This window comes from Sus scrofa, chromosome 14, assembly GCF_000003025.6.
Source record: "Sus scrofa isolate TJ Tabasco breed Duroc chromosome 14, Sscrofa11.1, whole genome shotgun sequence".
NCBI lineage: Eukaryota > Metazoa > Chordata > Mammalia > Artiodactyla > Suidae > Sus > Sus scrofa.
In genome coordinates, this window is record NC_010456.5 from 29,996,371 (window position 1) to 30,024,352 (window position 27,982).

General features: G+C 57.3%; 1 protein-coding gene across 2 annotated transcripts; it reads right to left on the reverse strand.

The window, feature by feature from the left end:
• Positions 18-27,973, reverse strand: HIP1R (huntingtin interacting protein 1 related). Of its 2 annotated transcripts, none has more exons than XR_002338923.1 (32): positions 27,692-27,917; positions 12,848-12,911; positions 12,315-12,457; positions 11,967-12,023; positions 10,853-10,933; positions 10,446-10,522; positions 10,130-10,191; positions 8,213-8,353; positions 7,439-7,496; positions 7,243-7,318; positions 6,902-7,042; positions 6,731-6,792; positions 6,487-6,559; positions 6,223-6,406; positions 6,060-6,148; positions 5,859-5,975; positions 5,598-5,699; positions 5,183-5,377; positions 4,759-4,906; positions 4,549-4,635; positions 4,087-4,194; positions 3,810-3,946; positions 3,489-3,599; positions 3,157-3,215; positions 2,916-2,946; positions 2,779-2,841; positions 2,295-2,409; positions 2,079-2,184; positions 1,834-1,957; positions 1,690-1,751; positions 1,390-1,596; positions 18-1,132 (listed from the first exon to the last, which is right to left on the reverse strand). XR_002338923.1 is itself a non-coding variant. In XM_001925823.6 (32 exons), the coding sequence occupies exons 1-32, from the start codon at positions 27,782-27,784 to the stop codon at positions 1,085-1,087; spliced, it is 3,207 nt and encodes a 1,068-aa protein (XP_001925858.3). In that variant the 5' UTR covers positions 27,785-27,973; the 3' UTR covers positions 18-1,084. The 2 variants fall into 2 exon arrangements, 1 of the variants encoding a protein (XP_001925858.3); XM_001925823.6 differs by having other exon boundaries at positions 2,309-2,409; positions 27,692-27,973.

Genomic DNA, 27,982 nt, shown 5'->3' on the forward strand with positions numbered 1-27,982 from the left:
CATGGTGGGGGGCAAGGTGGCAACAGTCAAAGTGCGTTTTATTGCCAATCTTACACTTCCACACAAGGAAACACTAAATGCAAACCAGAGCTGAATCCTTGTGCTCATCTCCAGACCGAGCTTTTCCCTTCCCTTCCCATGATGGAGGCACTCATGGGGAGGACGTTTGTTCGTCCAAGCCTTCCTCCCTCTGGGGGGGCCTGGCCAAGCCGGGGCCTCTCCGTGCAGAGCACAGGGTGCCTGGGATCTGCACAGCAAGCAGGTGGCTCCTAGGGTCTGGGCTTTTTCTGGCTGAGCTGGACAGGCCTTAAGGAGGGCTGGAAAGCACCCAGGGCAGGGAAGGATGGAGGAGGTGAGGGGCGAGGGAGGTGGGCATGGAGAGGGGCAGCTGGATCAGAAAGAAAAACGGAGCAGGAGGGTCACCACAGATTCTGGCAGGAATAGGGGCTCCAGGACGGCAGCACTGTCCCGGGCAGACATGGGGCTCAGCAGCAGTGCCTGGCCCGCCTCTTCCTAGACAAGGGTCTCATCGCCCTCGGCATTCACATCACTGATGACCTAAAGTAAGGGGCAAGGGGCAATGCCCCAGCCTACCCGAGAGCATCCTGCTTTTGCCTGAAGCCACACCAGGTCCTGTCTCCATGGAACCTGTGCCCCAAGAAGGCCATGGACAGGGGATGTCTTACCCTTGTCCCAACAGTCAGCATAGACCGTCTTCTTTCTATTCATATTCAAAGGGTAGGGGAGACGCTGCCCAAACCCCCAGCCAAGGGCCCTGCTTTCCAGTGTGCTGAGCACAAACTCATAAAAGATCTAACTCAAAATATTAAAACCGCTGTGTATTTCCCAAAGAGCTGTGGCTCAGGCCTGCTGGGTCCTGGCTGCTCTCACAAGTTCTGCTGCAGATAAATAGGCTCTCGTCCGGAACTGCTCCAGTCTGCCCTGAACCCTTGGGCTCGGCGGGGGCTGGGCAGCTCCAGGACACTGATCCAGGCTGTGAGGCAGGGGGCTGGGCCTCTCAGAGGCTCCTCGGCCACAAGGCCCAGGCCTGCCTGTCAGCCTCCTCGCTCGACCCCTTGGGGGCCTAGTAGTTCACGAGTTGAGCAGAGTAGATGCCATCTTTTTTGTCGAGCTGCAGGAGTCAAAGGTAGGGGGGCTCAGTGGCCGCAGCCAGGAGTACATGACATACCCTGGTCGAGGCCCCAGTACCCCCTGCTTCTCCTCGGCACCTGCCAAGCACCCCATGTTGATGGGGCGTGTCTGCTCCTGCGGGTCAGTGGTTTCTGACCTTCCCCAAGGCCTGGTGCCCCGCAGACATGGGAGCAGAGGCCAGGACAGCACCCCAAGGGGCCCCTCTTTTCACCCCCTCCCAGCACTGATGCCTGGCACCTGGTGGTCCTGTTTGGGGGTCACGCTGGGCTTCTGGGCCAGGGGTGGCTTCTTGGAGGTCCCACTGTGGGGGGCGGCGCTGGGCCTGCTGGGCTCCTCTTCGTTGGGCGTCCCCACAGCCCCGGCCAGCATGTAATGCTGCTTCCGCAGCTCTCCCAGCCGCACCCGCTCCACCTCCAGGGTTTTCTCCAGCTCCAGGACCCGCACCTGCAGTCCGGCACAGGCACTCAGCAGGTCCCCTTCTCGTAGCTCAGCCACGGGAGAGGGACAGGTGTGAGGGTGGGAGGGGGCGGGGCCTACCTGGGTCTCCATCTCCTGCTTCTTCAGCTTGATGAGGGAGAGGCCAGAAAAGTCCATGGTGTCTGTGGCCAGAGGGGGCTGGATAAGTGTCTGGGCGCCCACCCCCACCCCCGTGCCCACCCCACACCAAGGCCTGGCACTCACCTCTGTCCTCAATCTGTTCCTGGCCTGACTTGGTGGAGGCCACCACGTTGGCAGCCATCTCGTTGACGGTGCGTGAGCACTCCTGCAGGCGACTCAGGTGGGGGCTGTGCTTGTCAGCCTTCACCTGGGGAGCCGGGGGGCAGGTCAGGGTGGGCCACCAGGCTCACACCCCCACCCCGTGGTGCCTCACAGCCGGGGAGCTGAGGAACCCACAGTGAGAGGCCAGGCTGAGCCCAGAGCCTCACCTTGGAGGCCGCCACCAGCTGGGCTGTGCTGGCCGCGATCTCGTGGGAGCAGACGATGAGCTCCTCGTACTTGCCCGTGTGAAGCACCACCTTGTCGGCTGACTCCCTGTGGGTGGAATCAGGCAGGGGCTGGATCCTTGACCCCTGGGCAGCTGGGCCGCTCCCACACTCCCTCCCCAGACCCTGAACACCACACACCCTGCCCCCCACCCCCACCTGGGGCGACATACACCAGCTGCGTGGCTCCCCAGCCCACGGCCTTGGAGGCAGAGATGAGACCTTCCGTCCACCTTGAGTTCTTGGCATAAAATTCCTGCTGCGTGGCTGCCCCCTAGTGGCAACAAGAAGGCAGGGCGAACCAGTCAAGGACATCATAGGGTGGCAACAGCCACTGGGCAAATTCCTGGGCCTTTGGTGGAGTAGGGTAGGAAGGTGGTGTGTTCAGCTGGGGTTTCCAGGTGTGCTGCACACATTGGGAGTGCCTGCCACCATTCTGCACGCTTCCGGCATCTTGTGCCCAAAAGGAGCCCCAGTGTCAGCTTAAGCCACAGGGTGGTGTGGTCTTGGATGAAGAGGGCTCTGGGGTCAGGCCCCTTTCAGGAATCTGTCCCTTGGTGGCCCCGCTGTGTGGCTTGCCCATTAGGGAGGGGTCCCACCTGACCCAGCCAAGGACACCGCATCAGGCCAACACCCAGCTCACCCTGCCGCTCTCCACAATCTCCTTCTGCAGGCTGGTGGACGTTGTTACCAGGAGCCGGATGGCCTGCCAAAATCAAACACATCACTCTCAGGCGGCCCTGCCAGGTACAGGGCCCATCCTGGGTCCCAGCCACTCACCTTCATCAAGTCTGTGCAGGAATTGAGGATCCTGGGGGGAGCAGGAGGAGCGGAGAAGACAAAAAGAAGGAATTATAATGCGGCCCCAGAAGCCACTGAGCAGGGCATAAGGGGCCTGGTGCTCCTCAAGTGGGTCCACGGGGCAGGGTGTGCAGCCGCTGAGAGGGCAGAACCCGCCACGGACACAGGAAAGCTGTGGGGACCCTCCCTAAGGGGACTGGGAAGCAAACATGGGGCTCACCTCTCATTCACCTCCAGCTTCACCCCAGAGCTGGCATGGCGGGCCTGGTTCATCATGTCCTACACCCAATGACAGAACTTTGAGTGGGCTGGGAGGAGGGCAGCTTGGGAGGAAGTGGGATACCCGCATTGGACCAGCCTCCCTATCAGCCCCTGGGTGGGGAGTGGGGGGTGGGAGGAAGGGCAAGACAGGACGGGAAAGCCAGGGCCCCAACCACCCCTCCCAGCTCTGACCTCCTAGCCTCTCTTCGTCCCTCACATGGAGGCCAAGTGCTGAGGCAGGTGCAGCCTGCATCCAGCCAACCCCCAGACCTCAAGCACCCTGGTCCTCACCTCTATCCTCCGAACGGCATCTTCGATAGCCGCAGACGTGGCCGCCATCTCCTTGTCCACCATAGCCCCAAGCTCCTCCTGACGCACATCCAAGCTCTTAGGCTTCAGCTCCTAAGGCATGAGGGCATCCAGGAGTCAGACAGGGTGGATGCAACCCCACAGAGCCTGGGAGACAGGCCCGGGCAGTGCTGGCTCTGCGCATGAGCACCTGTTCAGCCCAAACTGGAAGAAGATGCAGAGTTGGGGACCCAGGCCCCACCCCGGCCCCACTGCCCCTTCCAGACCCTGGTCCACGCTTGCCGTCCTGGCTGCACACCTTACCTGGCCCAGCTGAAGGATGCCCTGCAGAGGGGGCCGCACCCGGCTGGGCTGGGCCTGCAACAGAGCCTGCTGATCCTGCAGCTGGCCCACGAGCTCCAGAGCCCGGGCCCCACACTCCTTGCAGGTGTCAATCAGGCCTGGGGGGAGCAGACAGTGAGGGGAGCAGGGGCTGAGAGCCCTGGACGACCCCTGGTCTGATGTCTCGGCCTGTCTGTAGTACCCTCTTTTCCTGGGGCTGCTGTGAACATGCATATGACACACGTCTGGGCCCACTTACGGTCAGCAGGGTCAGTGGGGGCCAGGTGGGAGGTGGCACCGCCATGGACAATGGTGTCTGCAGCCAGGTGGGAGAACCGGGTCAGGGCTGCCACCAGGGCAGAGGCATCTGTGCAGGGAGGACAAGGAACCCTAATGCTGCTACCTCATGGCAGGCTGTACCCTTCCCCTGCCCAGCAAGCAGAGACAGGCACCAGCACCCCAGCTTGCAGAGGTGGGGTGTCACTAGGCCAAGGTCATACAGCTAGAAATCAGCAGAGCAAGACCAAACCTGGGTCTGTGTGTCCTCAGACCCAGAGAGCAGGGTTCAGGGTTGGGGAGATGGGTATCTGCTCAGCTTCCTGAAGAAGCACCCATGTGGGGAACCTCCCCAAAGGCAGGAGGTGGCAATGGCCGTGGGACCTGGCCCACCACCGCTGGCTGCCTCTGCCCTGCCCCACCCTGTCCCTGTGGCTCCACTCACCTGCCCTGGAGGTCAGGTACTGAGCATGGCCCTTCTCCAGGGCACTCATGGAGTCCAGGGCTGCCTGGGCCCTGCTCACCAGGTAATCTGCAAGCAGGGAGAAGAAGTAAGGGGTGGCGCTGGGCCTGAGGTCCCACCACCCTTCCACCCACCTCCCTCAGGGTGGGAAGAGGAAAGGGCAATGGCCAGAGTGTCTGCACATGCCCCTACCCGGGGAACTGGTGCAGCGCAGGTGCAGGGGGTCGTCCAGCTTGCCCATGGCGTCCTGCAGGATGCGCTCGGCCTCAGCAGCAGTGCCCCGGAGCATTGCAAACTGCTCATCTAGGAGTCTCTGCTGCAGCCCCTGCTCCTGAAACTCCTAGCAGAAGAGGGGAGAGGCAGCTTAGACCCCACCCTGGGGTCCCCCCAGGGTCAGCCAGCCAGACCCCAGGAGACCCTCCTGGGAAGGGGGGGGTCTGAAAAGAGACCCTGTTCCACCCCCAGTGCTTGGGCTGCTCTCTCAAGAGTGGGGCGGCAGTCTGGGAATTCTGCCTGGGTTCAGCTGTTACAGAAAGTGAGGTGGAAATGGGCCAGGGTGGGGGCAAGAATCGGGTGGGGGCAAGAATCAGGTGGGGGCAAGGGCCAGGCCCGCTACCTTGTCCGCCAGCCGCCCCTGCAGTTCATTCCTCTCCTGGGAGCTACGCTGCTGCTCCTGGCTCAGCGCCGCCTCCTTCTCCCGAACCAGGCTCTGGGTTGCTAGCAGGTCAGCCTCCCGCTGCCGCACAGTGCTGCTCAGTGCATCCTTCTCCGCGCTCAGGGTGTCTAGTCTCGAGCTCAGCTCCGACCCGCTCTGTGAACATCTGGCACATGAGCAGGGCTGGAATTCCAGAGGCCCCGCTTGCCCTCACCCCCACCCAAGTTTAGACAATTCCTAGGGCCCCATTAGACTGAGAGCTGACTAAGCGACAAGGACCAGGTCCCATTTCTAGCGCAGACCCCGAGCGACACCCAAGACCACTGAGGTCCCCTCCGAACCAACCGCAACTCCCTATCCTGAGAGGCCACCACACCTGCTCTGTGCGGCTCAGGGCCTCCTGCACGCGCACCAGCTCTGCTGCCTTGGCCTCCAGCTCCCTCTTGAGCTTCTCCAGCTGGTCACTCTGCTCCTCCAGCTGGGATAGGATGGGACATGACATCACTAGGGCAGTAGAGTTGCAGGACTCCAGTGTTGAGGAGAGCTACTCCAGGGTGAGGAGAGCTACTCCAGGGTGAGGAGAGCTACTCCAGGGTGAGGGGAGCCACGAGGCAGGATCTGTGCTCGCAGGACTTACCTTCATCTCCGACTCCCGTTTCACCTGCTCCACCTGGAAGGCCAGCTGCTCCTTCACCCGTGCCACCTCCTCCTGGCTCTGCTGCGTCACAGTCAGCTGCTTGGCAGTGTCTGCGTTCTACACAGGCCGACAGGTTCTACTCAGGCCCTGCCCTGCTCAGGGTCCCCCTCTCCCAAGGTTCTGCCTCGGTGCCCAGCCTACCTTTCTGAGAAGCTCGGCGTGTGTGTTGATGAGCTCACTGTGCTTTTCCTTCAGCTTGTTGTAGCGTGCCTCCGTGGCACTAGCCTTCTCTGCGGGGGAAGGGGAGGCTGTGAACCCCATTCTGGTGGCCTGACCCCCACCCTGTGCCCGCCCGCGCACGCACTCTCGGCCTCCTCGCGCAGGCCCTGGTTCCGCTCGCCCTCCAGCTGGGCAGCGCGCAGCTGGGACAGCTCGTGGCGGAGCTGCTCGTTGTCCACCAGGGCCTTCTGCTTCTGCTTCCGCTGCTCCTCCAGCTCTGCCTCCAGTGCGTTCACCTGGCCCTTCAGCTGCGAGATGTACCTCTGGGCCTGTGGGGCAGGAGGGGCATGGCCGAGGGTCCTGTGGGCGGGGCAGCTGCACAGCCCAACCCCTCTGGCCACGTCCTCACCTCCAGCTTGATCTTGTCCAGCTCTGCACGGAGGGTCTCCACTTCCCTCTTCAAGCTCTCGATCTGGAGGTCCCTGGAGACAGAGGTCAGACAGGGTTTTCCAAGGCCCAGTCAGTCCTGGCGTTCAAGTTCCATCAACCAGGACCATCAGGGTATCTCAGGGTCGTGTTTTCCATGTGGCCTTTCCGGACTATAGTTTGCTGTTTCCGGCCCTCCCTGTGCCATCGGCTACCCAGGCCCTCACCTGTCGTCCTTCATAGAGCCATTGGGGGGTCCAAACGTCTGCTCGAAGAGGTCAGCCACCACCTGCCACGGCAAAGCACAATGATCCCTGCCCCCACTCCCCCAGGCCTGGGGAGGGGAAGGTTGAAGCCAGGTCACCCCTAATGCTCCATGCGAGAAGAGGACAGCTCACCGCTGGCTCCCCCGCGGGGGGCCCTGTGCTGATCTCAATGAGGTTCTCGGGTTCCTCATCCTCGGGGGCTTCCTCGGGGATCACCACCACGGGCTTGATGTGCTCGGCCAGCGCCGAAGCCCGCAGGAAATTGGGGGGTCCCTGCAGGGGTGGCAGGTGGAAACTGCTCAGCACTCTCCGCCCCCCGGCCAGGAAGCCCTCCCTCTGCCGAGCCCATAGCCTACATGGAGCCCCATGTGCGGCACCCCCACCAGGCACCGAGGTCCTCAAGCACACAGAGCCCAGAACCCACGGCAGGAAAAGGGCTGCAGCCTGGCGGCAGCCTCTAGAGGGCGCAGTACCTCGGGCAGCCGGGGGATCTGGATGAGCCGCTTGAAGTAGAGCATGTCAGAAGCTCTGCGGAAGAAGTTTCTGAGACTGCGGGGGAGAGATGCGGGCGGTCAGAGGAGCCAGGCCCCGGCCCGGCAGCCCCAGCCCATGTGGCCAGGAGCCACCGAATCTCTTCCCGGCCATCCTCAGCCCTGCCCAGGCTGCTACCTGTGAAACTGCTCGTGGAACCGGTCCCTGTGGCCTTGCAGGGTGTCTGCGGGGAGACCTGGGAGCAGAAAGGTGTAATGGGACTTCCTCTCTGCTCACTGCTCTCTGCCTAACACTTCAGATCCACTCCCTCCTCCACATTCTAGAAATCCGCAGAGATTAGTGAGATCACCTGCCGCCAAGCTGGGACACACCCCTCATGGGGAGGGCCAGCCAACACCCCCGTGAAGGGCTCAGCTCTGGACTGGATGAGGGAAGGCAGAGGGACAGAAGCTCCACCCCAGCCCTGCTGTGTTGTCACGCCGCTCTCTCTAGTTTGCCTGAGGTTGACGGTGGAGCGGCTCACAGACGCCCGGCCAGTGGCCCTTTCTGAACACTAAGGAGACGCCGCAGGCCGCCTCAGCAAGCGGGGTGAGGCCCACTGCCACCTCCAAGGCCAGATGCTTAAAGGAACCAAAACACATAAAACTAGCAGCAGCTCTTCTCACTAAATCTTTGTTTTGGAAAATAGCAATTTTTATTTTTTAAATTTTATTCTTTTTTTTAATGATTTTTTTTTCCATTACAGCTGGTTTAGGAAAATAGCAATTTTTAAAATAACAAGTATGTTATTTATGGTAATGGGTAATGAGATTATTGCTATGCTTAATTAATAAATATCTCAAAGTTGCTTGGTTTCCATTTCTGATAGTGTCTATCAACACAGTTCCTCTGGGCCTTGGGCTGACCCTCAGGGCCTGAGGCAAGCAGAATTGGGGGTTGGGGGGAACTCACAGGAGTGCAGCTTGAACATGAGCTTGACAGTGTAGTGGTAGAGATGGCTGCAGTCCTGGATGACCTGGATGAGGGGCGCCAGGCGGCATTGGCCCGAGGACATCTGGGACACAGCAATGGCCGTGTTGAGCTGCCGGAACACTGCAAAAGAGAGGGTCGGGAGGAGGACACTGAGCACAGGGAGCCGGGAGAAGCAGGCGCAGAGCCCACTCTGGTCACAGGCATAGTGATGCCACTTTGAGGACAGTGGCTGAGCATAAGCCCTGGCTGTCATCTCATGGCACTGTCACAGCAACTTCAGGAGGTAGGTTTGAAGATGGGGCAATCACCTGAGAAACCAGCTTTAGGGGTCCTGGATGGGCAGCGGGACTCTACTCCAGGCCCTGGGACAGTGACGTGCTCCTCAAGGCTGGAATGGACCCCCTGTGCTGAAACTGCCACAGACCGAGGCCCACTGGGCCCATGAACGAGAGTGACGACAAGGTGGGGGCAAATGAAACCCAGCTCAGCTTGGCCAGGGCTTCCCGAGCGCCTCCAGGTGATGGGCCCAGGATGTGGAGGGACAGGGTGACTTTGACTGTCCTGCACCCATGGGCCTCCAGCTCCCCCTGAATCTTAGGGAAGGATGGAGACCTGGGCTTGGTCTGTTTCACAGCAGCGGTTCTCACTCAAGATGCAGTTCTGCAAACCCCAAGGGACTCCCAAACTTCACTTGCACCAGGGGTCAATCTCCCCTGCCCCCAAGAACCAGCCTTTCTTTCATCCAATGGACCAAATAGGAGAAGGGACAAATACACCGAATTCTTAATTATGTGCTACATCAAGTACATTTTCCTTGTAAAAAATGAAAATACACGCAAGGAGTTCCTGCTGTGGCACAGTGGGTTAAGAACGTGCAGCGGTTTGGATCACTGTGGTGGTGTGGGTTTGATCCCCAGCTGGCACTGTGGGTTAAGGATCCCCATTGCTGCACCTGTAGTATAGGTCACAGCTGCAGCTTGGAGTCAATTCCTGGCCCAGGAACTCCATATGCTGTGGGTATGGCCATAAAATAATTTAAAAAAATTAAATACCCATGAAATACTACGTAGAGTTTTAAATACATCATAGTCACTTATCATCTGAGGGGTGTTCAGGACACTTCCCGTTCGGGGCTGTTACAAACCCCCTCACACTATTTCTCAGGGATATGGTGGCACGTGGGTGGAGGTGCCCACCTCCCCTCGAGGGGACCACTGGGCGAGGCACATCTCTACAAGACGGCTGCCCCCCAGACTCAGCCAGCCTCAGAGTGCGGAACCTGGCAGGCCAGGAGGCTGCCAGACCCACCTCTTTCTAACTCTGATTTCCCTTAAAAAGGCATTTGCTTTTCACTCTCCTATGGAGAGCACTGAGTCACCCACAAGTTGTTCTGCCCAAACAATGACCTCTGCAGCCCAGGGAGGGTGAGCCCCCTGAGGTTTCCCGACCGAGGACTGGGAACAGGCCTTTTACAGCAGGGAATGGGCGAGACGGCCCAAGGCAGCTGTCTCAGGGCGGGCTCTGCAGACCTGAGTCCAGAGGGAGATGGATCAGGAACCTGAAGAGGCTCCTGGCAGCGCCCCCTCCCACCCCCACTCTCCCTGCCTTGAGGCCAATGGAGTGGGTTTCCTTTAGCCGAGATCTTGCCCTGGACAGACTGTGGTGGGGGGCCTGGCGTCCTGCAGGGGCAGTAGAGGCCTCTCCTTCTGGTGCTTTGGGGGCACCTCCCCTGGAGGCCCTGTGACCTGCTTCTGGCGGGGGCATGGACCCCTGGGGGCAGGTGCGGTCATCAGTGGTAAGTCAGGCTGGCCCCCTGGAGGTGGCAGGCCTCTCTCCCTCTGGTCCCAACCCCAGCCCCGGAGACTGACCCCCAGACCCTGGATCTGGCCAGCTCACCTGATTCGGAGAGCTTCAGCTCACAATCCATGTAATCAAACATCTCCACGGTGAGCTGAAAGCTACAGACAGAGGGAGGGAGGAAGGAGGAGGGAGGGCTGAGAGGCAGGGTCTGTGAGGAGGGAACACAGTTCAAAACACGCCTCTGCACAGACAGCAGTCCAACAGCCCCAGCGCCCAGTCCCAAGTATGCCCCATCCTTCAGCTTTAGCCTCATGTCCCAGGCACAGGACCTCAGCCCCGGACAGAACACAGCCCCCGTGGGGACCCGGGTGAGGAACACTGCAGGGACAGACAGGGAAACCGAGGCACTCACATGTTGTTGACGTCAGTGCCAGCCGCCTTCTCCAGCACCTCGTCTGTCACCTCCAGGCCCGCAGGAAACTGGGGGTGCTGCAGAGAGGACACCACCACTCAACCGCAGCCCCATTTGGCTCTGGCCCAGACCCACTTCTAGTTTTTGAGGGAGGGGGAGGGGTGGGAGAAGCCCCCCAGCCTGTGGAGCCGCCATCTGCCCAGATGACCCGGGGAGAGGGGACAAGGACGTCCAGTCAGGGCGCAGAGTGGGACTGAGACCACCACCTATGTCTAGAAAAGCCTCAGGGCCTTAGGACAGTCCCCTGGGGTCAGGCCAGGACAGACCCTACCCTCCACGATGTCCCAGGACATCACAGAGGGAAGAGCCCAGGGTCCCCCCAGGCCCACGACTCCTGAGGAAACTACCTTGAGGTGGAAGGAGATCTTGGTCAGCAAGAGTTTGGTGTACACATTCACCAGCTGTCCATAGCGGTCATGCAGATGCCCCTGTGGAGAAAGGGCCCAGGGGAAAGATGCGTCTGGAACATGTCCAGGAATTCCTCAGGGCAAACAAGGAAGCTGAGGCCAGAAGACACAAGGTGACCAGGGAGGTGTCATTCCTTCACCCACCCACGCTGTCACTTATTCATTCAACAAACATTGCTGAACCCTGTAGAGGCGGCCAAACTTCTTTCCCAAGAGCCTCTGCCAACTCCCTCTCTGCCTATTGCTCTCTCTTCTTCTTCTTGCCAAAGAAACTCTTGTGACAAGAGAGCTCTTTGTTCAGGGCAAGAGGCCAGCTCAGAGTTGGGATACTTTATTAAAATGCTGGTGGCAGCCAGGGAGGCACATTCTAACAGGCGCGTGTACACATCCTCCCTGATGCTTCCTCAGTCACTTCCAAACACCATATCCCTCGTGGCCACACCAGCTGAGCCTGCGTCTGCAAATGGCACCAGGGACACTGGTTTTCTTACTTTGAGGAGCTTTCTCTCTGTAGGCCAGACAGTTCCCAGGGCCCCAGCAGTGTTCCCAGAGGACAAGCAAGGCCAAAGGCCCTCTCTCCACCCAGGTGACCCCCTAGATCCCAAGTGTCATGGAGTGAACTAGAATGCAAGCTCCTGGGGCTCTGACACGTCACAGTGGATGACAATCTTCTGGGGAGCTTGCTGACAATGCAGATGTCCAAGATTCAGAAGCTGCTGGGCCTGGGGGCCAGGAGTCTGGGCTCAGGGTGGGGACACTGCCACATCTCCCAGCTCACTCGGACTAAAGGGCTGGGGACCTCCGGAGCCAGAGGGCCCATGAATGATGCATTTGGAACTTTCCATGCCAGGCCCTAAAAGCGAGGCTACGCTTGCATTTACTGCTTTTCCTCTGTGGTCTCACATAATATGGCTCTAACTCTGAGAGGAGGAGGACACCGGCCGCAGGGGCCCCATTCCCTCGGCTGTGCATGCTGGGGGCCCGAATGCCAAGCAGGATGGCAGTGGACATTCTGGGCAGTGCCATCTGCAGGGTGCCCACTCCCCACACCTACCCACAGGTCTCCAATCTCCCGAATGTTGCTCCGGTACCGCTGGCAGTCGTGCAGCACCTGCACAGAGCGGGGGGTCAGAGGGGAGGATGAAGGAGCCAGGCCCTTCCAGCAGGGGTCCTGAAACATGCTCCTTTGCCAGCTGCGGTGCCGAGGGCAGGGGCACAGGGTGGGGGCTGCAGGTGGCTAGGCCAGCCCGGAGCCGAGGGACACAAACACAGAGACAATCTCTGATTTCAAAGGATATAGCTCTGCTTCCCTGGGGTGCTCGGGGGGTAGCAGAGGGAGGGCCCGGGGCCCTGGAAGTGTGAGGTGGCTGCAACAGGGTACCAGCAGGCAACAGCTACTCACATTGGGGTGCCCGTCTCGAAGGACCTTGTGGAGGACGTGGCAGAACTTCCAGCTGAGGATGGAGCTGCTGGGAAGAGGCAGACCAATGGCATAGGACCAGAAAGTGAAGGCCCCCTTCTCGTGGTGAGTGCCCAGAATGATGCCTAGCAGGGTCAAGGCCAAGTGCAGGCAGCAGAGACTCAAGTGTGGGGAAGGTCAGGGTGTTCAGCAGGTGCAGCTGAACAAGTAACTGATGGCAGAGACACAGGCGGAAGGTGGGCCCTCTGCACGCCCCTCCCTCAGCTCAAGAGCCAGATTCTCAGCCCAGCAAGAAGAGGACATGAATGTAGCAAAGCCCAAAGGCCTAAGACAACAGGCGGCTTCCTGAGATGGGACTCAGGGTCTGGACGGAGCTGAGCAAGGCTGCCCAAGGCCACAGGGGACACGCCTCATCAGGTCATTTGCAGTGCCCGCGGCTCCCCAAATTCATTCTCCCTGCCTCCCCCATGGGCCCACAGGGACAGAGGCCGGCTGGCCAGCAGGTGGGAGGATACGCCGGGCATGCTTTTCCTTCACAGGGGCTTCCTGGGTGTTGATGGCTTTGCTGATGCTGATGGCCTGGGAGGGAACAGAGGAGGCAGAGGTCAGAAAGCCACCTGGCAGCCCTCCTGGGAGAGACCCCCCACAGGGAGAAAGGGGGACACTGGACAGGACTGATTCTTCCCAATGGTTAATGGCGAGGAGAGAGATGAAGGGAAAATAGAAATTCTCTAATCCAAGCAAACCAGACTTCTCAAGACTTTTCTTTCTTTCTTGGGCACATGTACAGCATGCAGAAGTTCCCAGGTGCCAGGGATCAAACCCATGCCATAGCAGTGACCTGAGCCACAGCAGTGACAACGCTAGATCCTTAACCCACTGGGCCCACCAGGAAACACTAAGACTTTTCTTCCACCTGACAAATGCAGCTCAACAGCTAATGCTTAATGCTACAAAGCCACTGAGAGCTTCTGGGGGATGGGAAATAAGGACAGGAGCTGGCTGTGCTGCAGGAGAACAACTCTGGTTTGAAAGCTGCACGCGATTCCTTCTCCCTAGTAGGCGTGGCCCCTGGGCCCCAGGGGGGGCAGCAAGTTCCCACATGATGTTCTCCGTCCAGTCTCTCCTCTGGGAGAGGCTGCCTTGGTCTGAGCCCTCACCGACCCCAAGATGCGCGTCACCTCCACTTTACCATGGGGCTTGGCCCAGAGAGATGAGGCCCCCATAGCCATGATGTGGAAACCAGGATAAAACAGGCCCCATCGCCTGTTTGCATGCACCCTAGTGGAGCGAGTCCAGACTCAGCTCCCAACCCCACTGACATAGATGGGAGATGCAGCCTCACCGGGGGTAGCAGGAAGGGGGAACCGCTTAGCACACCTGCTGTTGCCACTCGGGCCCTGAGCAAGTGGCCGTCTCATCCTTGACGCAGGTCCCCTCCCATCTTCACCCTCTGGAGTCTTATCTTGTCCCCTTAGCTCAATGCCTCCTCTTCCAAGAAGGCTTCCTGGATGGGACCACTCCCTCATCAAAGGCTGAGGGCACTTACTGTCACCCCCACAGGCCCTGGGTTACTCGTGGATATGTTTTAATCTTCCACCTGGCAGCAGGCCCTGTCAGCCTCGGTCCACTTGCCTAGGACCGAGTGGGGGGCATCCGTGCTTGTGGGCTGAGTGGGAAAAGCCACGGATGCCAGTGGTGGGAGGACGGGGCAGGGTCCCTGACCAAGGCAGCCTCCTCTGCAGGCCAGTCCATTCTCCCAAGTCTGCCGCAGGTCCTCCCCCAGGACCCACACTGCCCTTTCCTCAGGCAGTCGACGGGGTCAGAGTGCTGGACTCTCACCCTGTAGCCCAGCCCTGCATGGACTTGTCCATAGCAGGCCCAGCAGGGGTGGGAGCAGGAGCTGGACAGGGTGGAGAGGGAGCCCTGGCGGTAGCCAGAGCTTGCTTTCTTTTCAACCCAGAGGCCACTCCTCTCTCCACCTCAGGCATGGGAACAATAGTAACTGCCCCTGCCGGGCACTGAGGCGACTTCACTCATCCACAGTCCTTTGTGACCTGACTGTGGGCCTGCTCTGCGAGACTGTGAGACTCCACAAGAAAAGCAACCCCTTGGGAGCCACGGTGCTTTCTGCTCAGACTGGCAGACCGTGAGGCTGGTGGGGCTGGGCCCCTCGGCCCCTCCCACCCACCCACCCACCCCAGCAAGGCCGGCTGACCTCCTTTCACACACAGCGCCCATTGTGGCCATTCATGGGGGCGCAGGGAGAGCAGGGCCTGCAGCACCCCACACACCAGGCCCCCGGGGGGGGACGGGGCATGCTCCCAGCATCAAGGCCAGGCTGGGACGGAGGCTCCAGCCTTGCTGTACTGGGGTCCTAAGAGAAACACGAACAGGCTCTGGCTTCTCTTATTCTTAAAGCCTCAGCAAGCCAAACACCAAAGGCTCCCTCGCCATCTGCTCTGTGTTTGCCAATCCTCTGCCAGCATGGCCTCCCCAGGGCCCCAGCGGCTGCCTTCTTTCCACAAGCATCCGTGTCAGAGAAGCTGGGTTGAGACTGACCTGCTCCTGGCCCGTGAGACCATCATCCCCCACCAGGCGGAACTCTGCCCACAGCAGGGGCGATGACAACGATGACCAAAAACTAGCAATTCCTGGTGCTTCCCTGCACCAGGCACAGGCGACACACTCCCAGCAACCACTCCAGCAAATGGTCATGAGCCCACTTTCCTTTTTTTGTGGGGGGCACACCCATGGCATATGGAAGTTCCTGAGCTAGGGGTTGAATTGAAGCTGCAGCTGCTGGCCTATGAAACAGCCACAGCAACACAGGATCTGAGTTGCATCTGTGACCCACACCACAGCTCATGGCAACACCAGATCCTTGACCCACTGAATGGGGCCAGAGATAGAACCTGAGTCCTCATGGATACTAGTTGGGTTCTTTACCACTGAACTGCAATAGGAATTCCATAAGCCCACTTTCCTGATGAGGAAACTGAGGCTCAGGATGGTCAGGTATCTTGTCTGTACAGCTAATAAGGCAAGTCTGGCTGACTCCACACTGTGTGTCCTTAATGAGTCCCCTATACAGCTCCCAGGCACCCCCTCCAAGTACAGGTACAGAGCTGGGAAGAGATGGGCAACCAAAGTAGGGCAGGGGCAAGGGGGTAGGGGGCTTGCCTCCTCCACAGCAGCCAGCTCATAAGCTGGGAGGGCCTGTCTCTGGGGATGTGTAACCCCATCCCCCAGTCGCCCTGACAACTGAGCTGGCTCTTCTGACAACAGCCACCTGGTCCCAAAGATCCGGGGCAAGAACAGAGCAGATTTAAAGCTACACATGCAAAGCAGACTGCCCAGGAGGCTGTGGATGCAAAGATGCAACCTGCAGACCCAGAGCAGAAACAAGGCACACCCTGAAGGAAAGGGCTGGCTGGGGTCCGGCAGAGCGGGCAGAGCTGGGGCCCCAGGTTAAGCATTCCCGCCTCTCAGCCTTTCCCCGAGGCCGCTAGGCACAGGCTCTTAATTCATCACTGGTCTATGGATGTACACTGAGCACCCTCTCACAGCTGGGCACTGCCCATCTTCTGTGGACTCCACACACCTGTCACCTTCCTGCCGCCGCCCTATTTAAATCTCCCCTGGTTTACGCTTCTCCGTGTCCTCCACATTTACCTACTGTCCATTCCCCCTGAGCCCACGTCCACACCGTGGGGGGAGCATTCTGCCTCTCTGGGGCTGCTGCACCCCCAGCCCCCAAATGGTGCCTGGCACATGGAAGGTCTTCAAAAGCAGTGAGGGAGGCTCCGGGGACCCAGGGAGACGTGGTGACTCAGACTCACACGGTATGGTCTGTCTGGGCGCCAGGCCTCCTCCCATCCCCCGTCCCCGGGTGCCGCCAGCTCCCCGCACCGGCTGCAGGAACAGGGTCCCTCCCGGCGGGAACACGGCCCCGTTGTGTGCAGGCGGCAGATGTGTGTCCGGGAGGCCTCACAAGGAGGCACAGTGCTCACACAGAGGGGGTCTGTGGATGTTGTGCAGGCCTGCTTTTCCTACCAGGCGCAGCGGCCAAGCCCGTCCCAGGAGGGGACAGCAGGCCCCAGGACGCCGGTCACCTCCCCCGAATGCCCTGAGTGGGCCGCAGTGGTGGGGAGAGCACTGGGTTCCTTTCCTTAGCCCTGGAATCTGTGCTGTGCGATTCTGACTCGGCTTAGCTTCTAGGTTTACAGTTGGGACGCAGCTCTGACTGCAGCACTTGGTTCTGTCTACACAGCATGGCACTCTTGGTTCTGTCTACACAGTATAGTGTCCTCACACCTGCCCAATGGGTAACTGTGGGGAAACTGAAGGATGAGGGGGAGTCAGAGGGGCACCAGGGCCCACTGTGTGAGTTCTCTCTAGCCTGTCAGCTTGAGAAAAGCTTCCCTCCACCCTGGTACAGCCACTGGGTGGCTCCGACAACAGAGAGTATAATCCCTCGCAACGGGTGGGATCAATTACCATAGAGAGAGCCTTCCTGGAGAGAGAAGTTTTGAGTGGAAGGGATTGATTTGGGGCCTTCTGAACTGAGGCAGCAAAGCAGGACAAGAGCAGTAACAGTGGGTCTGTGAGACCCCCAGACATGCCGAGGGAGACCCCAGGGGAGGGAGGGGGAGGGTCTGCAAAGGCAGCAGAGGGTGGGGAGACACGCTTCCCAGACCCACGAGGGTAGCTGACTAAACTGCTTCATGGGCACTCAGACCACTGCTGCCCCTGCTGTGCTGGAAAAATCCAAGCCCAGGTCCTGGGGAGCCACCTCATGGTGAGCAGCCTGCCCTCTGAAGGGCAGTGGAGGGACAATGCTGGTGGCAGCCACAGGCCAAGGGGCAGAAAGGCTCCAGCAGTCTCTGGAGACAAAGACAGAACCACTGGCACTGAGAAGCTTGCAGGAGGCATATTTCATACCACAAGGCTAGCAAACTGGCCTCAAAACTGAATAACAAAACTATTTTTATCAAGTTCAGCCATGTGCCAGGCCCCAGGCCGAGTACCTCACTGGTATTCTCTCATTTAATCTCCTAAGTAACCTGGAAGCAGGTGGATGAGGAAATCAAGGCTCAAAACGGGAAATCCCTTGCTCAAGGTCATGACGATGAAATGCTGCCCTGGCGCTTGCACCAAGCACTGTCCCCCCGCAGACAGCACTCACACCACCCTCCCCCATTAACCTGGGTCTAGCAGTTCCCAAGGTGGCTGGGCAGCACTGGAACCCAGGCTGCCTGGCTCTGCAGACTGTCCCCTCAGCCACCGGGACCCTGGCCGACTCTCGCTGGGAGAGGGGAGCCGTGCGCCAGCACAGACGTCCTGCTTTGTCCCACTGCAGGGACCTGGCTCCAGAGGGCCTGCTACCACACAGAGAGGACCTGGCCTGACTTCAAGTCAGGATGCAGATTCTAGATCCGGGATTTGTTCAAACCATGGGTAATAACAGTATCTGGACGGCACCAAGCAGCTCTCGGGGCGCCCCCATTCTTGGGGACAAGGCTCTCTGACTCCAGTCTTCAGTTTGGCTCCTTCCGGCTCCCTCCCCAGGCGGCTTCTGTCCTGCGGCCAGGGTGGGGACGTCCGGGAAGGCCTCTTACAAGGGCCCCATTGGGTCCATGGGAGCCTGAGCTTCAGGACACACCTGCTCCTGCTTCCAGAACAATCTTGTTCTTGTTTGTCCAATAAAAACCCAGTCTGGTGCCAGAGTCAACCTGGGAAGACAATCCCAAGACCAGGCTGGACAGAGCTACGGATGGCATTTGTCCCCGGATGGGTAACTGAGAAAGGGACACATGAGAAAGCATGGTGGTGCCGGTTCAAGAGAGACGAGACCAGGATGAGGCAGTGGGGCCAGGGCAGGCGCCCCAGCAGGTGCTGCTCCCAAGACGTTCAGCACCTGGTGGGGGCTTGAGACCGAAGTCTTGGGGTGTGGATGCTATCAGCCAAGCCAGGCGACCAAGCTGGGACACTGGTCAGCAGCTACACCCAGTAAGCCCGTCCTTGCCCCCTCACCTGTGGGGCTTCACGCCAGGTAAAGGGGCCCCAGGAAGAGCCACACAGTCAGGGGTGGGGCCCTGGGGAGAGGACGGCCACTGAGGAGGGAGCAGGAGCTCAGGTGCCTCGCGGGGCCACAGACCCTCAGCCTAATGTGTACCCATATCAACGACACCATTCTGGAAACCCACCACCCTTGGCAAGGGCTCGGACCACAGAGGCTGAAGCCCTGGTCGCTCTCAGTGAGACCGGACATCCTCCAGGTCACAGGAAGCTCTGCACAGCAGAGGAACGTGGACTTGGGGAGACCCCAGCCCCCGTGAATGGGACAAATACAGATCTGTGGCACCCCTGTCCGCAGACCCTGGTCCCATCCACCCTGGATTCACTGGAGAGCCTTTGCTTTAGAAACTCTCCCTTTCCTGACTGGGAAGCAGGAATTAAAAAGACCCTCCAAGAGTTCCCACTGTGGCTCAGCAGGTTAAGAACCCAACTAATATCCATGAGGATGCAGGTTCGATCCCTAGCCTCACTCAGTGGGTTAAGATCTGGTGTTGCCATAAGCTGCAGCTCGGATCTGGCATTGCTGTGGCTGTGGTGTAGCTCTGATATGACCCCTAGCCTGGGAACTTCCACATGCCACAGATGTGGCCGTAAAAAAAAAAAAAAAAAGAAAGGAAAAAATTAATTACATTAAAAAACCCTCAGGGAGTTCCCACTGTGGCACCATGGGTTAAGAATCCAACTGCAGTGGCTCAGGTCCCTGTGGAGCTGCAGGTTCGATCTCCAGCCCAGTGCAGTGCATTAAAGGATCGGTGTTGCTGTTGCTGTGGCGTAGGTTGCAGCTACAGCTCAGATTCGATTCCTGGCCTAGGAACTTCCATGTGCCATGGGTGAGGCCATTTAAAAAAAAAAAAAAGACCCTTGGAACATCTTTCTCTGTTCCAGCCACACTGTCTCCCCTTCTGTCCCTCAAACAGGGCAAGCCAGGTCCCACCTCCAGGCCTGGTTGTGCTTCTGGGGCCACCCAGCTCTGAGCTAAAACGGCCCTCCCAGGCAGCCTTCCCCAGCCACACACGAGAGCATCCTCCTGGTTATTTTCACCCAGGACACTTATTCTCTGAAACCATCTTATTTGTTTACCATGTATTCTGTTTCTACCTCCGACACCTGAGCAGAAGTACTTGACACAAGGAATCCTGTTGGTTTTAGCCCCTCCCTGCTGTACCTCCCATCCCCAAATCCGCGCCTGGTGGCCAATAATCTTTACTGGATGAGTAAAAGAGTGAACACTTGAATGAACAAAAGCACTTTCAAACAGAAGTCCTGGTTAAATGCAAGGCAGTGAGTGACTCTTTCTCCAGCTAATAATTTAGCCACTAGAGTTAAATAGTAAACGCAACTATAAAACAAATTCTATTTTTAAAATCAACCCTGAAATGAATCATACCTCAACCTCCCTGTACTGTTATCACGACACTTAAAGGCGGCACTTGGCAGGGACAAAGACATCCTTCAGAGAGCCAGGGCACAGAGACTGGCAGAGAGGTGGGTTATCCTGCTTTAGGGTTTCCCAAGAGTTGTTTGGAGGACAGAAAGATGTCATTCAAATGCTTTGTCGCCTCAAAGGCCACTAATGAAAGCAAACACAGGATTTCTAAAGCCGAGAAGGTGGCTGGATGTGGTCATGTGCAAAGCGGTAGGGAGCCCTGGGCCAGAAGTCTGCAGCAAGGTTGTTTCAACAGACGGGAAGTCTGTGGAGCAATGCCATCCTGCCGACTGAACTCCTCCCTTCATTCACGCCCCCTGGTCCCCACACTGTCTGTTTACGCAAGTGGAGGCAGGGCTGCTGTGGCCGCCTTCTCTGCAGGAGGGCGTGAGCTCCAGGCAGGATCCGCCCACTCACCAGGATGCAGTTTGCAAAGGGCACTACCACCTCTCCCCTGGCCCTGCAGGCGACACGTGTGAGGAGGAGGTAGATGTGGCTGGAGTCCCACCTCCAGGATGGCCAGGAAGCCAGCCCAGGCAGCTTCCTTCCCTGGGCCCTGGTGACATCACTTCACAGACCTGTCTGTCCCTCAAGCCAGGGGGCTGAGTCACTCCCTGGTGGAAGAACCTATTGCAGTTTAGGGAATTGTGTTTATTTCAGCAAGAGGAAAAACAATCCCACGTCCACTGAACTTTTCTCCAAGGGCTCAATCTCTCCCCACAGCGGGTGCCACAGCCTTTCAGGCCTCACCGAGAGGCCACATCAAAGAAGGGAGACCCACAGGTCCTGGTGGCACCCATTCATTCAGCGCACACAGGCTGAGCGTGTCCCCTGAGCCAGGCACTCCTGGGTGCTAGGGCACAAGAGGAGTCAACACAGTCCCTGCCTGAGGATCTGGGGGTTCAGGAGTTGTGCTTAGGGGCTCAGAGGAGACAAGGGAATTCTCTCTCTGTGAAGCAGATCTAAACACGGTGTGGCTGCAGTGTTTGGGAAGAATAATATCGCGAGAACTAGGGAAGCCCAGGAAAGCTTGAGCAGGAGAGCAAACAAGGTGATACTTGAGTCCACCCTGGGATCAGGTGGAGCAGGGGGAAGGGTATCGCTGACAGCAGACCGGCTGGCAGAGTCTCTTCAGGCGGGCCTCTCAGGTTAGCTGGCTGGGTTTCCCTGTCCCTCAGCCAAGCAGGCCGAGGCTCAACCCCAGTTTCCACTTCGAGCTGCTGGACTCGGTGCCCAGGAGGGTTTCATTCACAAATGGGGCGCTGGCCTGGGGGCAAGGTCAGGAGGGTGGCCGTTCTGCCAAGGAAGTCACAGCTGGCTTCCCCTGACCTCTCTGGGGTCCCCAACACACACACACTGCCGAGTATCTCTCAGAGGATGGCATCACCTGGGGGCAGGACCTGCTGTCCTGGAAGGGGGGGCACCACAGGACCACTCCTCCAGGATGGGCTGTTCTCCGCCTTCCCGAGTCGGCCCACCCCCTGCGGCGGATCTGCTCCTCTCCCAGCAGCCCTGGCTCCCACCCTCCTCACTTACAGGCTGGTGCGCAGGGACAGAACCCATGAAGGCACTAGCTCGACTCCTTCAGTCCAGCCTGCTTTCCTGTGCACAGTTAGCTGCTACTCAATGCAGCATTTACTCTGCACCAGGTACCGTGATGTCCTGTAAAGCCTCGTAGCCACCCCAGGGCTCTATGGGGTACTAGGATTATCTCCATTTGGCAGATAAGCAGACTGAGGCACATAGTCTGGCTCTTTACAGCTCTGCCACAGCATACCTGCCCATCTCCCGCCTCCTTCGCTGAAATGAGGATCCTTGGAAGGGGACGAGAGGGCTCGTCATTTCCCCATAGGTAGCACACCCCAGGCACCAGAAACAAGCCAACACACAGCAAGTGATCCTCGTGAACATGTCATGGGACAAACGTACGTCAAAGATGGGAAGGTGGAGGGGAAAGACAAGCAGCCACACCCCCACCCCGGCCCAGACTAAGAGGTCACTGGATACCCGGGGAGCCCAGAGGGATTCTGGGAAGAAATCCCAGTGACCACGAAGTCAGCTGCCCTGAGCATCACCAGGTCGGGGGTGTCTTAGGGGAAGCCAGCAATGTGGTTGGAAGGAAAGGCACAGCTCACCACCCACAACCCACCCCAGCTGGCCCACCTCCAGGGACCTCGGAGGAAGACAGAAGCTGCTGGAGCAGCCCAGGTGCAGCTTTGTGGGCAGCGTCCTGGGGGGCTGTGAGCCTGGTTCTTCCCCTCCTCCTTTTCAGAAAGCCTCGGCTCGCCTGTTCTTCAGCCACTCAACCAGCCTACACCCACCCCAAGCCCCTGCCCTCAGGGAGCTGGCAGACGCTGGGGGTGTTCTGGCTTCCACCACAAGGTTTAGATTTCCTCCCAAACTCAGGGGTGGGGGAACTTTTTTTATGTTTAAAAATAAACAGGCAAATGAGACCCAGAAAGGGGTTGGTGGCCTAGAGTGTTGTAACACCACAGTGTCTGTAAGAAATAATGAAGACAGAAAAGGAGCATGCGTAAGTTTACCTATCCAGCACTGGGGAGGTGGGGAGGTGATGGTGCAAGTGGGAGGGAAGGCAGGGCAGAGGGAGCAGCATATACAAAGGATGGGGCGTCCAAAAGACTATCGCATATTTGGGAACAGGCTTCGAAGCAGAAATGAGGTAAGTTCCCCAACCCCTGTGTCCTGCAGTGTGCCTTGAATACTGAAATTCTAAAGATCCCCTCCCTCGCTGGGGATCTTTAAGAAAACAGACCTATGCACCCAGGGCACCAATCCAGGCCAAACCACTCCAGATCTTCAATATTTAGACACTGACGAGTTTAAAAAGCTCCCCAGGTGATCCTAAGACCCTACCATTCCTCCTGTAGCCGCCAGCCATGTGGTGGCTACAGAGCACCCGAAATGTGAGCCCAAATTGAAATGTGCTGTATCAGACACAAAACAGTTTGAAGACTGAGTAGGAGGGAAAGAATGTAAAATAGCCCATTCATAATTTTTATAGTGATTATGTGTTGGAATGGTTAGATTTTGGATACACTGGGCTAAATAAAATAGATGATGGAAATGAACTGCACCTGTTTTCTGTTTATGTCTTTGTGGCAAAGTACTCTAAAAACTACACACACGGCTCCTATTCTGTTTCTACTGGACAGCGTAGTTCTAATGCAAGCCAGGCTGAGAAGCCCTGAGTGTCAATAAATGTTAATCTTCACAAGATGTGGGTTCCACAGAGGCTGCTGAGGGGATGTGTCACTGATCTGGAAAACTGGACCTACGAACTGTTTTTCACCTGTTGCTCACCCTCCACAGCTCAGTCCCTGCACCTCAGAAAACCCATGACACCTGGGTAGTTTTACCCATATGTCTGTATCTAAGCCTCTCCACCCGCACTGGGCTTGGTTCACTGAACCGTGTGGCCCATCTCTCGTCCTGACCCAAGAGGAAGCTTAGGGCTGTTTCCATATCCTGTAGGGCAAAGTGGGGCCCAGGCAACAAATGTGCTCACAGACAAGGACAAAACAAGCTTGGAGTTTAACATTTCTGGGACTCCTATGTGCTGAGCTCTCACCCACGATATGCCTGGAAGATGGAGCCCCTCTCCAACGGAAAGTCTGAAATCATTGTCAAATGGTAAAGCTTTTTTTGGGGGGGTGGGGAGGAAGAAGGCAGCTGGCTGACCATTTGCAGAGCACAGTACTGCATGTTTTTGCATCCTGTAGGTATTCGCTGCCTATGCTTGCTCTAACAAAATCGCCGCAAATCCCTCAGTGGTTTAAAACAACACAAACTGGGAATTTCCGTTGTGGCACAGCACAAATGAATCTGACTGGTATCCATGAGGATGTGGGTTCCACTCCTGGCCTCGCACAGTGGGTCGGGGACCCGGCGTTGTCATGAGCTGTGGTGTAAGTCCCAGACTTGGCTTGGATCCCGCATTGCTGTGGCTGTGATGCAAGCCTACAGCTCCAACTTGACACCTAGCCTGGGGACTTCCACATGCTGCAAGTACAGCCCTAAAAAGCAAAAACAAAACAAAACAAAACCCCATAAATTGATCGTCTTACGGTTCTGGAGGTCAGAAGTCCAAAACAGGTCTTCTGTGGGGCTAAAATCAAAGTGCTGGCAGGGCTGCGTTTCTTTCTAGAGAATCCGTTTCTTTGCCTTTTCCACTTCTAGAGGATGCCTACGTTCTTCCACCACGAAAGCCAGCAAGGTCTGGCGGCGTCCCCCGACTTCCTTCCCACCCTCCCTCTTCCACATTTAAGGGCCCTGTGACTACACTGGGCCCACCTGGATGACCCAGGCTCCGTCCCCTATTTTTAACGTCAGCTGATTTGCATTTTCTTATTGAGGATGCTAACATATTCACAGATTGTAGCAATTAGACATCTTTGAGGGGCCACTCTGTGGCCTATCCCACCATAAAACAGCCCTAGGAAGAAAATGCAATTATCTCTTTCTCCCCCACTTTTTTTTTTTTCTTTTTTTTTTTTTGGCCATGCCCATGGCATGCAGAAGTTCCGGGAACAGAGATTGAACCTGAGCCATAGCAGTAACCTGAGCCACAGCAGTGACAATGCCAGATCCTTAACCTGCTGCACCACAAGAAAACTCCTATCTCTAATTTTACAGATGAGGAAACAGATTCAAGAGTTATGCAATTTGCCTAAGAACACAGCCTAGCATTCAGGTCTACCTGCTTTCCACGATACGTACCATCTTTTGAATGAGATGGGCAATTTTCGGGTTCAGAGCACAGGTATACTGTATTCCACAGTATTCAGAATACAACAAAAAGTCAATAAGATATTTTGTCACTTCCATTTTGAAAAGGGGTTTTATCCCAAAGGGACTAAAATCATGAGGAAGAACAGACCGGTCTTCTGGACATTGCCACTGGGATTGTACACACACACTCACATACTCGCATCATGCAACAATCATAAGCACCCACCGTGAGAAGAACCACTGCCCTCCCTTCACACTTCCAACCAGGGCGGGGAAGGAATCTTTTTGCCAAACAGGGTGTGGCCTGTCAAGAAAGCTATGGAAGTGTTTTTCCTCCTCTTGACCCAGGAGGAATCGAGGCCAGCAGGATCGTGGGGACTTAAATTCTCAGGAAGCTTGGGCCTCCCATTGTGGCTTAGCAGCAACAAACCTGCATCCATGAGGATGCAGGTTCAATCCCTGGCCCTGCTCAGTGGGTTAAGGATCCAGCATTGCCGCAAGCTGTGATGTAGGCTGGCAGCTGTAGCTCTGATTCAACCCCTAGCCTGGGAACCTCCATATGCCGCACCTGTGGCCCTAAAAAAAAAAATTCTCAGGAAGCCAAAGTACCCCTCTGCCACACAGGGCACTGTGGTCAATGTGAAAACACAGGCGGTGCCTTTCAAAGGGCAGGTTCATCTGTGGGTTGGATGTACAATTATCTGCCCAGAAGAAGACGTGTAAGCAGCGACCTCAGCTCTTCACGTCCTTTCCACCAACAGGGCCTGGCTGGCAGCTCACTAGATATTTCTGGGAGCAAGCTAATTAAATATTAACCATGCACAAAACCTTATTCCTACATCCCTCCATAAGTCACTTTGAAGACAAGGGAATCTAGACATGAGCTCCATCTTTCCAGAAAAAAAGAACCCTGGAATGGGTAAATTCTAGGAGATTCGCCTATTAGAATTATTCAGCATAAGTAACCCTCTCGGCCCCTGAGAAAAACCCAACCAGCAAAAACAAAACCCTCTTGTTTACTAAACCAACCACCAAAATGTGTGGTGCTGTATCAGAGACTGTTCCTTTTTGACATTCAGGAAGGTTTATAACAATTTAAGAGTAAGATCAATGAACTTGGCCCTTTAAACCTCACCTCCTCCATGTAGCAATCCGACCTCTTTATACCTCTTCCAAAGCACGGAAAAAAACGGAAGATCAGTGAATGAATAACGCTCTGACAACATCCAGATTCTCTCTGCCAATTAACTTTTTTCTCCCTGTCCTTCCTCAAGTTTCTGGCACAATTAATTTTGCATTAATATCTTTACACTAAATGCCACATTTGTTTTTTCCGTTTGTTTGTTTTTTTTTCTTTTTAGGGCGGCACCCGAGGCAAATGGAGATTCCCAGGCTAGGATCCGAGCTGCGTCTGTGACTTACACCACAGCTCAGGGCAATGTCGGATCCTTAACCTATGGAGCGAGGCCAGGGATCGAACCACAACCTCACAGTTCCTGGTCGGATTCGTTGCCACTGCACCACAATGGGAACTCCACCACATTTGTTTTTATGACGTTCCATCTTGGCTGAAAATACACCGTGGGCCAGATGATGATGATGATCACAGGGATAAATGAGTAATTAGTGGCTATAAGTTGGTTTAGCACTAGGCTTTTGTAGAGCCAAGGTTTTATTATCATTTTCCTGGTTAATCTCAAGCACAAAGGTTAGATGTTTCCCCTGCATTTTTTCTTACTTCAAAACGAAAGTGGCTGTAGGTTGCATGTGCTAACTTGATTTGAAAGCAACCACAGAAGTTACTGCTCTGGGCAGGGAGAGGTGGTAAGGAACTTGCTAATGGCAGACACATATGTCACCACCCTGCTTCAGACAGGGGTGAGCATGGTCCTTTTGGCTTATTTCTAAAGTAAAAAATGTTCTGCTGTTTGTTTCAGTCTTGGCTAACTTATTTTGGCAAATAAACAAGTAGGCTCTCCTCTCCCGGCCCCCAGGCATAAGAACACCTCAGTGTTTGTAAAATAAAAAGGAACAGAAAACCAGAAACACAGCAACGCCCTAGTCAGTGTGGTCTCAGTAGGAACACATGGAGGAATATACACCCCCGTCATTGTTTCATTTTTAAACTAAACTTCCCAGGATAGGCCACCCTCTGGAAGAGATGCCCAAGCGTGGGACGTGCAGGAAGGGAGCCCCAGGAAGTTTCTGTCAGGCGCCGGCATTTAATAAGGGGGTGTGAACCTGTTTCTATGTGGGCCAGCGCTCGGGCAAACAAGTCTGGCTACATACGTGAAACTTTTCGCCCAGCAGATAATAAGATATTGTGCGGCCCTGGAAAACAGCTCAGGAGAAAAGGAAGCAGGGAGTTTCCTTTAAGGAAATGCATTGCTTTCCCAAGGAGGGGGGCATTTTTGCAAGGCGTGTAAGAAGGTGGCAGGAGCTGGGAGGGGAGGCGCCGCCTGGGCAGAGAAATGCAGTCGGGTCGCCACCGTCGGCCGGACGCATCCAGGCCCGGGATGCGCCTTGATCCCCACCTGGTCCACCGCCCGGTCTAGGCCCCCTTCACCTGGGTCCCACTTTTCGCTACCTCGGCTCCCAGCCAAGTTGGTCCCCGTACGCATCTCAGTCCCTGGACTCCTCTGTCCCCGGCCACCTCGGTCCCTGACCACCTTGATCCCCGGCCGCATCTCAGTCCTCGGACACTTCTGTCCCTGGCCACCTCGGTCCCCAACCGCATCTCAGTCCCTGGACACCTCAGTCCCCCACCACCTGGGTCCCCAACCACCTGGGTCCCCAGTCGCATCTCAGTCCCCGGCCGCATCTTGGTCCCCAGTCACCTCGATCCCTCCCCACCTGGGCCCCGGGCGCCGGCGCGCGCTTCCGGTTCACCTGCGCGCTGGGCGGCTCGGGTGGCGGAGGCCGGGGAGCTAGGTGGCCGTGACCGAGAGGCAGCCGGGGGAGCGAAGTGGCCGGGGAGCGAGGTGGCCAGGAGGCAGCCAGAGCCCTGCGCGGTCAGAAGGCGGGCGCAGGCCGAGCCCCGAGGGACCCGTGTGAGGGGAAGGGGAGAGGGCGCCGCCCGCCCGCCCGCGGCCCCGCCGCTTGCCTGGGTCTTGTCGAACTGCTCGCGCTCGGCCTCCAGGCTGTGGCCCGGCCTGCGGCTCAGCACCCGCGCCGGCACGTTCTTGATGCTGTTCATCCTTCCGCCGCCGCCGCCGCCGCCGCCGCCGCCTGTACACCCAGCCCGGACTCAGAGAGTCTGAGCGATTCCAGGCCGACCGCCCAAACCTAGGCACCAAGAGGAGCCCGCCGCACAGCACCGCCCGCCTGCTGGGGGAGGAGCCGTCCGCCGCCCCGCCCCTGCCCGGGGGGCGGTGCCGGCCACCCCCCCGCCCCG

Coding starts and splice junctions, on each gene's coding strand:
- HIP1R (XM_001925823.6), bottom strand. CDS start 27,784: ATGAACAGCATCAAGAACGTGCCGGCGCGGGTGCTGAGCCGCAGGCCG. Junction 10,192..10,445: donor GGCACTGACGTCAACAACAT/GTGAGTGCCTCG, acceptor CTCTGTCTGTAG/CTTTCAGCTCACCGTGGAGA. Junction 1,958..2,078: donor AGCTGGTGGCGGCCTCCAAG/GTGAGGCTCTGG, acceptor CCGGCTCCCCAG/GTGAAGGCTGACAAGCACAG.